This window comes from Cibotium barometz, chromosome 36, assembly GCF_041138505.1.
Source record: "Cibotium barometz isolate CiBa-2024 chromosome 36, ASM4113850v1, whole genome shotgun sequence".
In the NCBI taxonomy this organism is placed as follows: Eukaryota; Viridiplantae; Streptophyta; class Polypodiopsida; order Cyatheales; family Cibotiaceae; genus Cibotium; species Cibotium barometz.
In genome coordinates, this window is record NC_141081.1 from 463,945 (window position 1) to 478,560 (window position 14,616).

Consider the following 14,616-nt stretch of genomic DNA (forward strand, 5'->3'; position numbering starts at 1 on the left):
CCCATCCCTTCTTCTCCTTCCTTTCTCTTTGTTGCACTCAGCTTTCGAGGAGTTTGCTGATTTTCTGATCAGCTTTGTTGAAGAGGAGGATTCTGCTGCGTTATCGGAGGATATGGCTTCTGGTCATAGTCATTCTTCTCTCTCGGGGATTCTCTTTTCTTCTCCCCGATCCCAAGCCCCAACTTCACAGGCTTCTTCTTCCCAGCTTCCTGTTTCTCTACCTTATTCCCAGATTCTTGCTTCTTTTCCTTTCATATTCCCCACCACCACCACTTCTCTTGTTTCTCCCATCCCACAAACCCTCATCCCAACCCCTTCCCATGTGCCATCCTATTCACCCCCTCAAGTGAGTGATTCCATGAAGCTGACTGCTACCAACTACCATACTTGGTCGTTTTATATGCAATTGCTTCTTGAAGGAGCCCTTTGTCACCACTCCTCACGTGGTGGATCCCACGTTTCGTGGAGTTCTGGATGCACGGGTCCGTCTCATCATCATCCATTGTATGACACCATCTATCCAGGCACAATTCATATCTTCCCGGAGTGATGCCAGTCAGATGTGGAATGAGATTCAGAGGAGGTTCGGGAGAGTATGTTCCGTGAAGATTGCTAAGTTGGAGGCGGATCTTGAGAAGATTACCATCAGTGACTCAGATAATATCATTGATAAGATTGGGGAATTCACAAGGATCAAGAGGCAGCTTGAAGAGCATAGGAGCTCAATCAACAACCCGATCCATAAACTGCTTGGTAAGCTGCCATCATCCTTTGACTCTTTCAAAGATCACATCTACTTTCGTGAGCCTCCCCCCCCTTTTGAGGAAGTCGCGAGTTATCTCCATGACAAGTGCATGCTTCGTGGAAAAGGCAAGTCAGAGTTTGCTTTTGTTGCCTCTAACAAGGGCAAGGACTATCTTGGAGCCTGTCCCTACTTTGAACCTGACAACTTCTACTATCACTGATGGTCAGTTTGTTCCAGTGGTTGTTTCATTTGCTTCTTCTTCAGAGGAGGAGTCTACTTCGATCCCGATACTTGTTGCAGATGCAGAGGAGGTACCATCTATGGTTCCATTTCCTGAGGGCTTCTCTCTTCAGATTGATCCTATTGTTTCATCTTCGATATCTTCTCGATCTTCTCGTGGCTTCTTCCGAAGACCTTCTCGGTATTCAGATGTACCATATCTTCGCAAGCTTTGTGCCTTTTATGAGGAGGTTGTTCCTTCAGACTCTTTGGAGGTCTTTCTTCAGCGTGCTGGAGTTGGTCCGCCCATCTGGCGTTGAAGAGGAGGTGTTGGCATTATCATCTCCAGATTGGGCATATATGTGCTTATTTCATGCTGTATCTGGCCAGATTCATGAGGCCATGCATTCATCTTATTTTAGATATTTTTTGCTATTTTTGTCTATTTTTTAGACATTATTCTAGTATTTTTTGCATAGTCGGCCAGCCCACTGTTTTTACGCTGGCCGACCAGCTCTTGTCCAACCTATAAATAGGTGGCTTGGGTTAGCATCATTAGCACTTCATTATTCAGCCATTGCTGTTGGTTGTATGCACCTACGGGCAGCCCTCGTGCTCTACTTCAGCAAATAACAAGTTTTCTACTTCAGTTCTTTTGCACATGTGCTTCTTTGCAAGATCTATTTCATTCTTTGAGTAGCATCGCAGCCTGGCACTTTGGGCATGCTAGATGCAGCGAGGCCATTGAGGGTACCCGCACTCTGCTTGCTAAGTCCATCGGGAGCATTTGGCTCGACATCATTCATACCCTTTGTGGTCAGTGGGGGAAGTTAACAGGGAGGTTCTGACCGCATGCAGAAGCAGCGGGAAGCTTTCTTGAGGCTCTATTGGCCTGGCCCATTTCTCATAGATAGAGGTGGTGACCCCACTTGGCATTACAAACCACCTGTGTGGTGGTTTCTGCCCCCTCCCCCTGTATGAGATAGCCTTCTCCTCACAGAGCAGCTAGCCAGAGGAGAAGCGTCTCTTTCCCTTATGATCATTTGATTCCCGCCCTCGTATGAGGCGAGTTTGTCTCTAGCCTTTCGTGGTTGTATCTAGCCCTTTGTGGCTGTTTTCGTTAACTAATAGAAGGATCTTTTTCCCGGAAAAAAACAAGTATGTGGGGCCAGAGTGAGAAGAGCTCGTCACAGAAGAGGTTGATGACCTAGAGGAAGTTCTTCAACCTGAACAGATTCACAAGGAGAGAAAGCTACCTGCCGGTAAGCATTGTAGGACATACCTTGTGAAGTTCAAGAACTATCTGCCTATCAAAGCAAAATGGGTTGATGAAGACTACTTCAAAGATTACCCACAACTTCTTCAAGCATATCTGGAGCTTTTCAGGTGAGGTCAATTGTTTAGAAGCCGGGGGATGGCACCATTTGGCCGCCCAAGTGGTCTTCCCCTATTTCTTGCCAAGGTACGGGAGGCTAGGGAGCTTCGTGTCAACCGCACTGAGACCAGGACTCGCGTCACCTATGGGAGGCGAGGCCTCGTGTCACCTGTAGTGTGGCCAAGACGTGGAACCCATGTCAGGATCCTAGTTTAGGCTTCCCACTGAGCTAGTTCCGTGCTCAGGAAGACCTGCTATTTACAGGTTCTAGGAATGGGAGATATATTCATTGCATAATGCATGTGCACGCATCTTTGCTTGCCTGAAAATGATTTCGTGTGACTTGTTTTTGTGTGAATGCTTGCTATGTCTTGTCTAGTTCACAGCAGGGGACGCCCACCCTTGAGCCGTGTGAATGCCTTGTATTCTCACATGGTTTGTGGCACGTGAACAAGTGGTAAGTATTCATTTAACCGTTATTTATTATTGTAAAGGTTTTATAACCTTAGTAGTTCACACTTGCTAAAGTTGGGCATCGGTCACTGGCCCAAGGCCCGGGACCCAAGGGGACCCAAGGTTAAAAGGTGGCCAGCCTAAACTTTGGGAACCCAGTCACGGCCTCATAATTGTGTGGACACTTAAAGGAGGTGCCCACCATTAATTATGGTGGGCTGTGCCACATGGCACAAGGGGCTTGGACCCCTCCACCTCCTCTCCCCCATTCTTCTCCACCTCTTTCCCCTGTTCCTTCTCGTGCAAGCTGGCACCCATCTCTCCCTTCCTCTCTTCCCTTTTCTGCTGGTCCACTGCTCTCTGGTGGATAACTGTTGTACCTTCTGTGTACCAACTGTGGGCACCTTCTGTATCTGCTGTACCTTCTTTACCTGCTGTGTACCTACTGTGGGAACCTGCTGTACCTGCTGTACTGCATGTACCAGCCACCGTACCTGCTGAAACCCTAACTGTATGTGCTGAAATCAGAACTATACTCACTGTTGTACCTGCTAAAACCCTAACTGTACCAGCTGTACTTGTTGAAATCAGAACTGTACTCACTGTTGTACCTGCTGAAACCCTAACTGTACCAGCTGTACTTGCTGAAAATCAGAACTGTACTCACTGTTGTACCTGCTGAAATCCTAACTGCACCTGCTGACTGTACTGACTGTGCCTGCTGATTGCACTTGTTGTACTGGTTGTACTTGCAGTACCTTCTGTACCGCCCACATCATGTAAACCTGCTGGTTGATTCTGTAAACCAGGTGTACCGGCCTCATTGGTGAGTACCTGTTCGCGTACCTTCTACATTGAGTACCAGCTTGTGTACCGGATCTATCTGTTCGTGTACTTGTAGAGTGTGGGCACCTGTTTGTGTGCTTACACTTGGGAGGACCAAGCCCGTTCCTACGCAAGCTGTGTGAGCCAGGCTCTAGTATGAGAGCGCGCTTGTTCGTGTGTGGTCTCGGAACGACACTTTTGTGTTCACACAACTCCAAGTGTATGAGGAGTCGGGGCTTGGTTGCATTAACTCATTCGACGAGTCCGGCTTTGACATTCTTCACTAGCAAACACTTGTTTGGGTAATATGTCTTCATGTTATGCATTGCATGGATTATCTGGTTGGCAAGCCCTTGGAACTTTGTACACAAATAAAATACTCCAATAACATACTTCAGTATTGAGGGGGGGGGGTCGGCCCGTTCGCAGCCCCAATGGTGGTGTACTGTGCAGTGCTTCTCTTTTGCAGATTGTCTTGAGCAATGATGTATCTTTCAGTGATTATGTGTATTGTGGCTAGTTCATTTTAGTGTTGACGAACGTATTGTTCACGAGACGGTGCCCAAGGACGTTCACACTTAGCCGGTGCAGTTTCAATAGCCTTGCTGGACCGAGTGAGAAAGCGAAAATCTGTTGCATTTGGCTCTTTGAATGAGAACCTGGCTGAGTGAAGCGAGTAGAGCCAAAAGACCCCTTCGGACCCACTCCTTAGGAAATCCCTTCCGGTACATCGTCCCCTCTAGAAATCCCCCCTATCTACCGTGTCATAGGCTTTCTCAAAATCTAGAAGGATAACAATAAGATCTTGCTACCTCAACTTGGCCGAAGTGGTTGCCTCCCAAAAAGTGAAGATGTTGTCTAGGGTGCTCTGATCGTGGATGAAACCCGTCTGCGTGTCAGGGATTAAATTGGGGAGGAAAGGCTTCAATCATCGGCTGATGGTCTTGGCTAGAATTTTGTAGGCGGTCCGTAGGAGGGTGATGGGCCTCCACTGCCGAATCTCGAATCTGTCACCACCCTCCTTGGGAATCAAATAGGTCAATCCCTTTGACAACCTCTCCGGCATGGTTCCCGTGATCATAATCTCATTGAAGGCAGCTTTGAAGCCGCCTTCCATGAGATCCTAGTGTCGGATAGATAAGGAAACCGAAAGATCGTCTTCTCTTGGGCATTTTCCCCTAGGGAGTGCCTCTGCAAGCTCCTCTGTAGTAAAGGGTGTCAACAAGAAAGTCTGCAGAGCGGGAGGAACCACCTCTCATATGCTGCCAGACCCGCTCACATGTGTCCATCACCTGAGAGGATGGGGGGCGCACCCAAGAGGAGAGAGTGGAAGAAATCTGTGGCAATGGCTTGCACATGGGGGGAATCCGCAAAAATGGATCCATCCTTGTTGCCTTGCAACCTGCGGATACCATCCCTCCGCCTGTGTGGGCTTGCTATCTCAAAGAAATCTCCAATGACGCTGTCTCCCCACTGGGGTCCAAAAGGAGGCTCTGGCATGGTATTTGTACTCCACCCTTTGTCCTTGATGGAACTAAGCTCTATACGGGTTGCAGCCAACTGGGCCCCAAACCACAGCTGTATGGGGTACTCTTCTGAAGCCGTTGCAAGGAGGCTAGGCTCTGATGGATGCTCCTATCCTGCTATCGGAAGCCAGGCAATCGGTTATGTGCTGCCTCTTGTAATAAACTGCTGATGTCTCCAAGGCTCTTGCCCGTTGAACTAGAGTGACAATCGAAACTCTCTCGGATCTCCTTTATCTTGTTGCATATCTCGGGGTCCTGAATGAGGCTGTTTGAGATCCAAGTGCCCAAATGTCTATCCTGCCTCCAAGGGTCCTCCAAGGATAGAATGACGAGTGCATGAATGAAGAAAGTAGTGCCTGCTAGAATACGAATCATGCCACCACGTCCACAAGTCCACTCATCTACATAAAACCGGTCTATCATGCCACCACGTCCACAAGCCCATTCATCTACATAAAACCAGTCTAATTTGGATAGGTTAGGGCTTGTATTCCTCTTGCCGGATCTCGAGAAGCATAGATGGTTGGGGCTGCATCTGAACTTTGGTCAATGCCAAGGGTCGTGTCCCCTCAAATCCAAAATCAACTCCTCCTAGGCCGAGTACTATGTACTTAAAACTATAACCATGCCACCTAGTTTGTCCTCTGCCAACTCTAGCTCTGCCTGCTGCGGCATTTGGCGCACACATGTTCAGAAAGCCCACTTTGATATCTCGAATCTTGATGGTTACTCTGACGGAGCTCTCCCAGTGTGACAACAGTGCTTGAGTTTACCACTGCAGTTAATAATTGCTCGATGACGGAATTGCATACCCCACACTGGGTTCCGGAGAGGCCAAAAGGTGTGATCCTTGCCTTGAAGGATCTCCCTGTTGTGCGGCGGGTATACCCCTCTAAAAGATGATGCTCCAGGAGGAGGAGAATGTTGATGGGCCCACCAACTACATCTTTGTGAAGCTCCTCTGTAAGGACCCCGCACATTTGAAAGCACTGTGGTTCTCCCAAACCCTGAATGTTCCACGACACAATCCCGCATAACTTAAGATCGGTGGAGGGTGGAATTGTCGGAACTTCCCTCCACTTGAAGAGTCTTGGGCGTGGGTTTGGATGGAGAGTAATCACTATTCGTCCGGGGGCGAAACTGCGCGAGATGGCCATGAATCTTTCCCTTCATGTATGTATGAGCCTTGGAATGTGCATATTGTGGGCTCCAGCTATCACAATGAAGGTATTTGTAGGAAGGAGGAAGATTGCCACTCTGTCATGACATGTACATGCTAATCCTAGAGCTAAGCCCTACAGGACAACAGACAAAACTAGATTTTGGACTTGATTATGGAGCTACTACAGCTAGTATTGGTAGGGTAGATGCAGTGGAATGGACCAGGTGGTTGTTGGCCAGCAGACAAATAGAGGATCATGTGTCGGCTGCAGCAAAAAAAGGATTTTTGTCCAAGGACCTGGTCGACAGTAGGTTGGCTAGTCCATTGAAGCTTCCAAGGCCTATATATAGTAGGCGCTTGGCTCATTGTTGCCATCTCTCACCTTGTTGGGGGTTGATAGGTCTTAGACTAGGGTCTTCAACCTTTTTGAAGGGCAGCCTATGGTTAGCGAGATTGTACTTCCTTTTTGTACACTATGAATATACTAAAACTCATCTCTCTCTCTCTCTCTCTCTCTCTCTCTTCTCTCCATCTCTTGCTTGCGTTTTGCATCAGCATTTTCCATGAAGGTGTTTAGGGCTGAAAGAAGACCCCAGAGCTTCCGCATGTGACAGTGGTATCAGAGCTTCACGTTGGTTTTGAGATATTGTTGCTACCCATGTCCCACCCACCCTTACTGCATCGCGCATGGATGAAACCATCGCATGTGTCTTGATCTTTTGGTGGTGTGGTGAGCAGGAAACATTGTATCAGTATCAGGTTCAACAATGCTAAACACTAATGGTGTCCCAGATGAAGGTGCACAGTCCAAGGAGAGTAACACAAGACATGGAAGAAGTTCCCAGGAGGTTGGTTGATGTTGTTCCACAAGACCCAAGGGGAATGGTAGTCTTGTGAGTTGGATGCCACTTGGGGCATACCAGGAACGGCTTTCAGGCAACAATTCCAAGGGAGGTTGATCCTCCAAGGGGTGGAGTGAGAGTGCCAGACTCAATACTCAGGAAAAGAAGACCAAAGAAAGTGTTCAGGGATAGGGCAAGAAGGAAAGGGGACAAACTAGAACAGATGCATAGATCTTCATCAGGTTTGGAGTAGAATAGTTGGGGTTTTCAATGAAAAGGTTGCCAAGAAGGGAAGGATGACAGGTTGGGAGTCCGTGAGGAGACAAGGGGATGATGACAGTCATCCAGGGTTAGGGTGGAATCCGTCATCAAGTTTAGCAGGGGGGATGTCATGTGCATGACATGTACACGCTAATCCCACAGCTAATCCTTGAAGGGAAACATACAAAACCGGATTTTGAACTTGATTATGGAGCTACTGCAGCTAGGATTGGCAGGGAAGATGCAGTGGAATGGACCAGGTGGCCGTCGGATCAAATCTTGGCCGTTTGAGCTAGAATCGAAGCGGTGTTTTTTTTTTTTGGGGGGGGGCGGGGGGGCGGGGGGGTTCCTGGGGAGATTCATTCTAGACATACAGCATCACAAAGAGACATCATTACTACAGGCTCAGACAGCTCCAGAGGGGGGACGACAGACACAAATTACTACATTTTTTCAGAGATCCACCCCACTCCCAGCCCCCACACAGCAGGGAATTACTCTCTAGAGAGCAGAGACACTTAGAGCCGCAGGAGACAGAGGACACCTAGCTTTCGGACACCACGCCTATACCAGAGAGAGATGATAGAGATCAGAGCTCAGTTTCACAGAGAGGGTGCGGAGCGACTGGCTCGCTTCAGAGCAGACCCAGGCACGTTCTTCAGGGAGCTGTGGACACCCCCTTCATTGATGTATACCATTCTATACCCCCAATATGGTACAGGATGGAGCTAGCTAGGTTGCATATCATGATTGTATACTCCATGCATATAGCTTTGCATTCTCCTAGTAGTAGAGCTCCATCACCTCCCCCACTCACTCCCCCACTCACTGTACTTACTGCACACCCAGATTCAGCTTTTTTAGTTCAGTACTTTTTCATTTTGTTGGGATGACAGAGGATACCCCACACAGGTACACTGATTTGTCTCATAGGCCGAGTTCGGTCTTTTGGAAGACGTTAATAAAATCTTTCTTTCTTTCTTTCTTTCTTTCTCCTGATAACACCTCCTATCATGGGGGGCGTGGGTGGGGCTGCTGACTGACTAAGGGGGAAAAAGCAAGGCAGGCTAGGCGGAAGAGGGGCTGGTGGAAAGGAAAGGGGCCAAACAGGAGGCAGGGCAGACCGGAAGTCGAAGCTCAGCAGGACGGGGGAAGCGGGAAGGAGCAGAGTGAATGCAAGAGGGCGGGCTGCAGACAGGCAGAGGGGCAGGGGCCGCAGCTGAAAGAGCTGCGTGCAGGACAAAGAGGGGGCCGCCTAGTGCGAGGGAGGGGCTGGAGGAGGGCGGGGGGGTGCAGAGGGCAAGGTGAAGGGGGGCGCAAGGAAGGGGCTAGGCAAAAGGGACTGCAGGTGCGTGGGGGGGAAGCAGGAGCTCCAGCTCGCTCGGTTGGAGCTTTTTAAAGCTGAAGATGTCTTTGATAAGAAGCTGAGGGGCAAGTGAACAGCTTATGTATTACCTCCACAACAAAGGATTGCCTACATGGCAAAGACCACATGGCTTCCAGGTGCCTAGATGCAGTCAAGTCTCGTGAAGGCAAAGCCAATGTTAATATAGAAACCGATGTGCAAGGAAACATTGCATACTCAACCGAAACCTGGAATATATGCAAGACTTGAAACAAATCAATGACCAGCTGGCCTTGACTTCTAAGACAAATCAAACTTAATAAAGAAACGAAGAAATCTTTTTGTCATACTTGGGTTTTGTTCCTGATAATGTTAAGCATGAAAATGGACTTGTGGATTCTCTTAATGTGGATAGGCTGAAATTTCCAAGTAAAACGATTCCTTTGCGGAATCCCTTCCAAAGGAAGGTTGAATCATGAGAAAAGGGACACATTCCCACTGCTTCCATGTTGGGGTGTGTAGAAAGGCACACATTGGGTGGGTGACTGGGTGGTACCACAGATAAGGTCCTTCCCCCATGAGCACTTTGAGCAGCCATTTGAGGGGGTGTGTCCACTGCCAGTTGAGTGAGTAGCAATAGGGAAAGACAACACGGCAGAATTTTCCAGCAAGTTATTTCTCTCATCGTGTTTGGGCTGTACTTCGTCATTGCTGATTGTTGTCTTATAATCATTTGAAGTTCTACACATGAAAAGTAATCACTACGTATGTTTGATATCTTGGGGTATAATTACCATGCTCTCTTCCTTTAGTTTCAAGTGCTGAAAACATTTGCTTTGATTTATCATGAACAGGTTGATTGGATTGGGCAGAAGAATCAAATTGATGCAGGTAAGTACCAAGATGAGCGCCCTTAATACGTGGAGTCAAATCCCAGAATTGTACAGTTCTAAATGTGCTCAGTTGTTCTTGCAGCTAAAAATGTGGGCGTGAAGCACATCATTTTGGTTGGCTCTATGGGCGGAACTAATCCTAATCATCCTCTCAACTCGTTCGGGAATGGGAAGATTCTGGTAAAGTGTCCTTGTTTTTCTATGGCTTTAAGAATGGAAAGGTTAGTTTGCTGAGGTGAAAGTTATATCTCATCTTGGGTGTTGCACTAGATATGGAAACGAAAGGCAGAGCAGTACTTGGCAGATTCTGGTGTACCATACACAATAATCAGGTATGAAAGGACATACTGACGGTGCTAATTTTTGTCATATGTCCATTTAGGTAAGCTTGTCTCGACTTGGGTTCTTTTTGGCCTGCCTTAGTAAAAGGTAGGACTAAGACATCTTGTAATATATACGCATCACAAACATACATTTAGTCCATGAAGAGATTCTTTATTAGTAGAATTAAAAATGTCTACATGTTAGTGGGGTCAGCAGTAAAATGCTGAAAAGGAACCGTGCGGGGAAGGAAGGGGGTTGCAGCGATGGGGGGAGAGCTTCTCTGGGGGCCAACAACAGAGGATGCCATGACCAGGTGGAGAAGAGGCCTAGGGAGCAATTGTGGCAACAAGTGCCAACTAGGCAGTGCAAGGTCCACTTGTGGATCCACATGCCTAGGAGCAGAGGGGAGGTCTGCTCATAAGTCCCCCCTTGGCATGTGTCTGCTAGTTTATTTTTCCGGGAAATAGATCCTTTTATTAGTTAAAAAAAAACCAGCCAACAGGCTGAAATACTTGCTCAGAACCTCCAAAGGAGGAAAAGACATTGGTGAGGGTAGTCCCCTCCTTGGCTGGCCGCTCTTAGAGGGAACTACCTCATACAAGAGAAAAGGGGGAGGGGGGGTGTTACGTCCTGACCAGCCTAGGGTCAGGGCTAGGGATGTGTGTGCTAACCCAAGATTAGGGCCCATGATTAGGGTTAAGCCTTAGCCAAGGGCATGGGGACCTGGAGGGTTCACACGTGGGCAAAGGGTGCTAGCAACAAGAGGTCTAGATTGGCGAAACGCTTATAATTAATAGCCTACGGCTAATAATGGCTAAAAGCTTATACATAAAGCATGAAAGCTTTATAAATAAAAGCGGGCCACTTATAGTGGGATTATTACTATATGAGGGACCTAGGGTTACTATTAGACACAAAAGATCAAGGAGCCACGTGGTAGCTTGGGTATACGACGGAGCGTGCAAGATCTCATGGCCATGGAGCTGTCAATGGGTGGCTACGGCTTGGTGGTATGGGACGCCAGGTTGGGGTCATCGGTGATTGGCAGGCTTGCAACAATTTGACCTTAGGCTTGGCCTTGGGCTAAGCCTTAACCCTAATCATGGGTTAATCCTAACCCTAATCTTGGGTTAGCACACACGTCCTAGTCTTGACCTTAGGCCGGTTGGAATGTAATCGCGCGGCCGCCCGGGGGGGGGGGGGGGGGGGGGGGTGGTTATGGTTGCCTACAGTGCCAAGTAGGGCCACCAGCTCTGTTCGAGAGGGAGGGGCCTTGCCGCCAGATGCGAAGGAAGGCCTCTCGATGTCTCCGCATGTGGTTCGAATCTGCCTGATGCTTCCCCCACTGACCGTAGAGGGTATGAATGATGTCTGTCCATATGGCACGGATGGACTCCATTGGGTGGGTGAGGGAGCCCTCAATGGCTTCAGTGCACCATGCTGGCAGATGTGCCATGCCCCAATGCTGCTATTGATCTCCCACCTTTGACAAGTGCCGGAGGACCAGGCCACTACTGGAAAGTTGAGGGTGGGGATAGACTCTTATCTTGCAATGTGTGAACTTGAGAGCTTGACCATCATCTCTCTTCATAGTGGAGGGCGGGTCTTGACTCTGTCACCCGGGCAACTGTCCTCCAAGTGATGATGTGGGAAGAAGTCCAAGAGGTGGTGAATAGACAAACGAAGAATCCTCAACCAACCTGCTATGCTTCCAGAGGCAATGTCGCTGCTGCGACTACTATGGGTTTCTGCACCTTGTGCATTGTGCTGGACGACCACCAATGGCCAACCACTTGCCAACTGCTAAACTCCTGTGAGCTACTTGCCAAAGGAAAAGAGTGACTTTCCGAGGTCGAAAGCTGTTCCATAGTCGCTTCCAGTAGTCTCTGAGGAAGCTAAGTGAGATGTCCTAGGAGGACCGGTAGTATGCTGAAGTGGGAGTACCATCAATCACGTGCATCTGGATTCGGTGGACTAGCCTCCTCGAGTAGTGGAAAAAGGGGGTGGTTGGGGTCTCTAGGCTGACTGGGTCTGTCCACTCCCACTTGCCTGGGTGCCACTAAATCCGCATCAAATGCTGGCCCTCCCAGAGTGAGTCTCCAGGACTTGTGTCAAGTGGTGCTCATGGAAGCCGATGATCCGGACCCTCTGAAGTGAGCCACCGCTGAAGTCCTTTGCTGGCGAAAGGGTGATACATCCATGACATCCGACTGAGAAAATGAGAGCTGGTCCTCCATCTGAGCCTAGTACCACCAAAGGGATGTTGTGGCGTGTGAAAGCTTCCAGCCACTGTGGAGGGGAGGGGTCCTAGAGGGGGGTCTGCTTGTCGGGGGGGGGATGGCTGAGTTGATGGCGAGGACTATCTGCTGTCTGCCTCAGATCTCTGCAAGGCATCTATCCTGAGCCTCTTGAGCCTCTTGAGAGGAAGCCACGTGAAGCTAGTCCACTCGCCAAGAGACTGGGTGAGCCATAACTGAGGGGTCCCTAAGCTATGTGAGAACGTTGGGCATCCTGAAGAGGTGGTTCCGGATCAGCAGCAGCCGGCAGAGTCTCTCCTCATTGGAGGCTGGGGGGAGCTGCTGCAGGGCTGCTTTGTTGGGATTCGGAGTCTCGTATTTGCATATTTGTCTCTGTTTGTGTACCTGTGTATGTGTACCCCTGTTTGTGTACCCACTTGTGTATGTGTGTGGACAGCCCCTAAAATGATTATTGTTCTTTTTTTTTTTTCCGAGAAAAGATCCTTTCATTAGTTATAAAAAAAAAACGCCCAGTGGGCTACAAAACCCTCTCCTGCTCATAAGAAGGCAGAGCAGAGATCCAATCAAGGCAGCTAGGGAGACTCTCCCTAGGTGCAAAAAAGTACAAATAATTGAGAGGCTATATCATACAATAGGAGGGGGGAAAATCCACACAGGTGGCCTGTAGTGCCAACCCTGACGAAGTCGACCATGCAGCGGCTCCCCACGTATACATGCCCTCTGGAGAGAGGGGGGCCAAAATGCGCAGCATCCTCAGCCAAATCTGTTGCGCCTATGGACAGTCCCAAAGGCAATGTCTCTGTGTCTCCAATGGGTGGCTGCATCGGACACAGGCCGACGGAAGGCCACTGTAGACAAGCCAGGTGCCAACTGCAGAGCCCATGTGGGCAACCAGCCACTGGAAAGTCGAGATCCTACGTGCCTGTCGACTAGCCTAGAGCCTAGTCCAAAAATCCTCCAGGAACTCCTGTGAGAGTCCCTGTAGCCGCCAATGCTCCGATGCAGCTGGAGAGACCATCCGCCTCGCAGTCAAAATATGCGTCCCCAACCGAACAGTGTACTGGAAGAAGGTGATCTCTGTGGCCTCAGGGGATGCATAAGGATCGTGCCACTCGTACTCACCAGGGTCCCACTGGAGCCGGGCCAAGGGGCGCGCAGTATATGCCCATATGCGCCAATCAGAGTCCACATCTGCAGGGTCTGGATCAATATGCCACTTCCGAGAAGCGGCAGCCTCTACCCGAATCCTTTGAAAGATGCACTCTACAACCAAAGGTGACTCCGCCTCCACTCTCTGAAGTCTGCCCTCCTCCTGTATCTCATAGTAGAGGCATCTGCCATCCTCAGTGCAAGCTCTAACAGCAATCAGGATCTCCAACTGTGTAAAGGCTCCCATCCACCGTGGGGCCGCTGGCTCGAAAGGCGTGAACCACTCCTCAGTGAGTGCCTCCTGAATGTCATCCCTCATAATCAGCCCCCCTCTGAAGTGACTCAGCCTCTCTGCCTTGATCTCCTCCGGAAGACTGCAAAAGGCCTGCCCATCTCCAAAACTGCGTGCTGGGCCTGCCGCCAATGGTCCCCAGGCTAGATGAGGCCGAGAGCCCAGCATATGACCCTGCTCTGTGCGTACCGCGGGGCTCCAGATGAGCGGCTGTCTGGCCCGCTCCTCATCACAAGTAGGAGGTCTCTGAGAAAGCCCCGGTCTTAGAAGCTCCCAAGTTCGCAGGATGCTCAAGGCAAATCTGTCCTCCCATCCTCTACTGAGGCTGTCCTCCTCATCTCTTTGAAGATCCACCGTATCTCTGGGGCCCAAGTGCCCCCTGCTGGGGGAGCTCTAGCCTGCAGCTGCCGCTGAAATAGAAGCTCCTTCCAAGGCTCAGCGCTTGGAAGCAGCCCCCGAACAATAAGCTTCCCCAGCAAGGCTCTACTCTGATCAGCTTGATCTATAATGCCCAAGCCCCCCTGGGCCCGCGGAAGAGTAATAACTGCCCAAGCAACCTTAGCCCGGGCTGGCTGACCATCCCGCCCAGACCAAAGAAAGTTCCTGATCAGCCTCTGTACCTGGCTGATGCAAGAGCTCGAGAAGATCTAGCAAGACGTGATGTACCACATAGTCGCTAAAAGCACCTGATTTGTCACCACCACCCTCCCAGCCAACGATAGCCGAGCTGTACTCCAATATAAAAGCTTCTTCCGAATGCTCAGAAGAAGCGGGGCGATCTGCTGCTCAGGTGACAAATCAAGTCCAATCTGGCAACTCAGATACCGCACTGCTATACCAGGAGTAAAACCCGGGTCTGGGCTCCATGCCGGAGTGGGAGCGGTACTGATCCAAAAGGCCAATGTATTGCGCCATTTGATCAATGCTCCCGAAGCCACACCAAAAAC

The 14,616-nt window shown here is 49.6% G+C and overlaps 1 protein-coding gene across 1 annotated transcript in view; it reads left to right on the forward strand.

Moving 5' to 3' along the window:
* Positions 1-14,616, forward strand: part of LOC147617368 (uncharacterized protein At5g02240-like) — a 97,495-nt gene that overhangs the window by 34,593 nt on the left and 48,286 nt on the right. Inside the window, exons 3-5 of the mRNA XM_086775626.1 lie at positions 9,608-9,644; positions 9,729-9,826; positions 9,917-9,978. Of these exons, the coding sequence (XP_086631752.1) occupies positions 9,608-9,644; positions 9,729-9,826; positions 9,917-9,978 (197 nt within the window). The remainder of the gene's footprint in view (positions 1-9,607; positions 9,645-9,728; positions 9,827-9,916; positions 9,979-14,616) is intronic.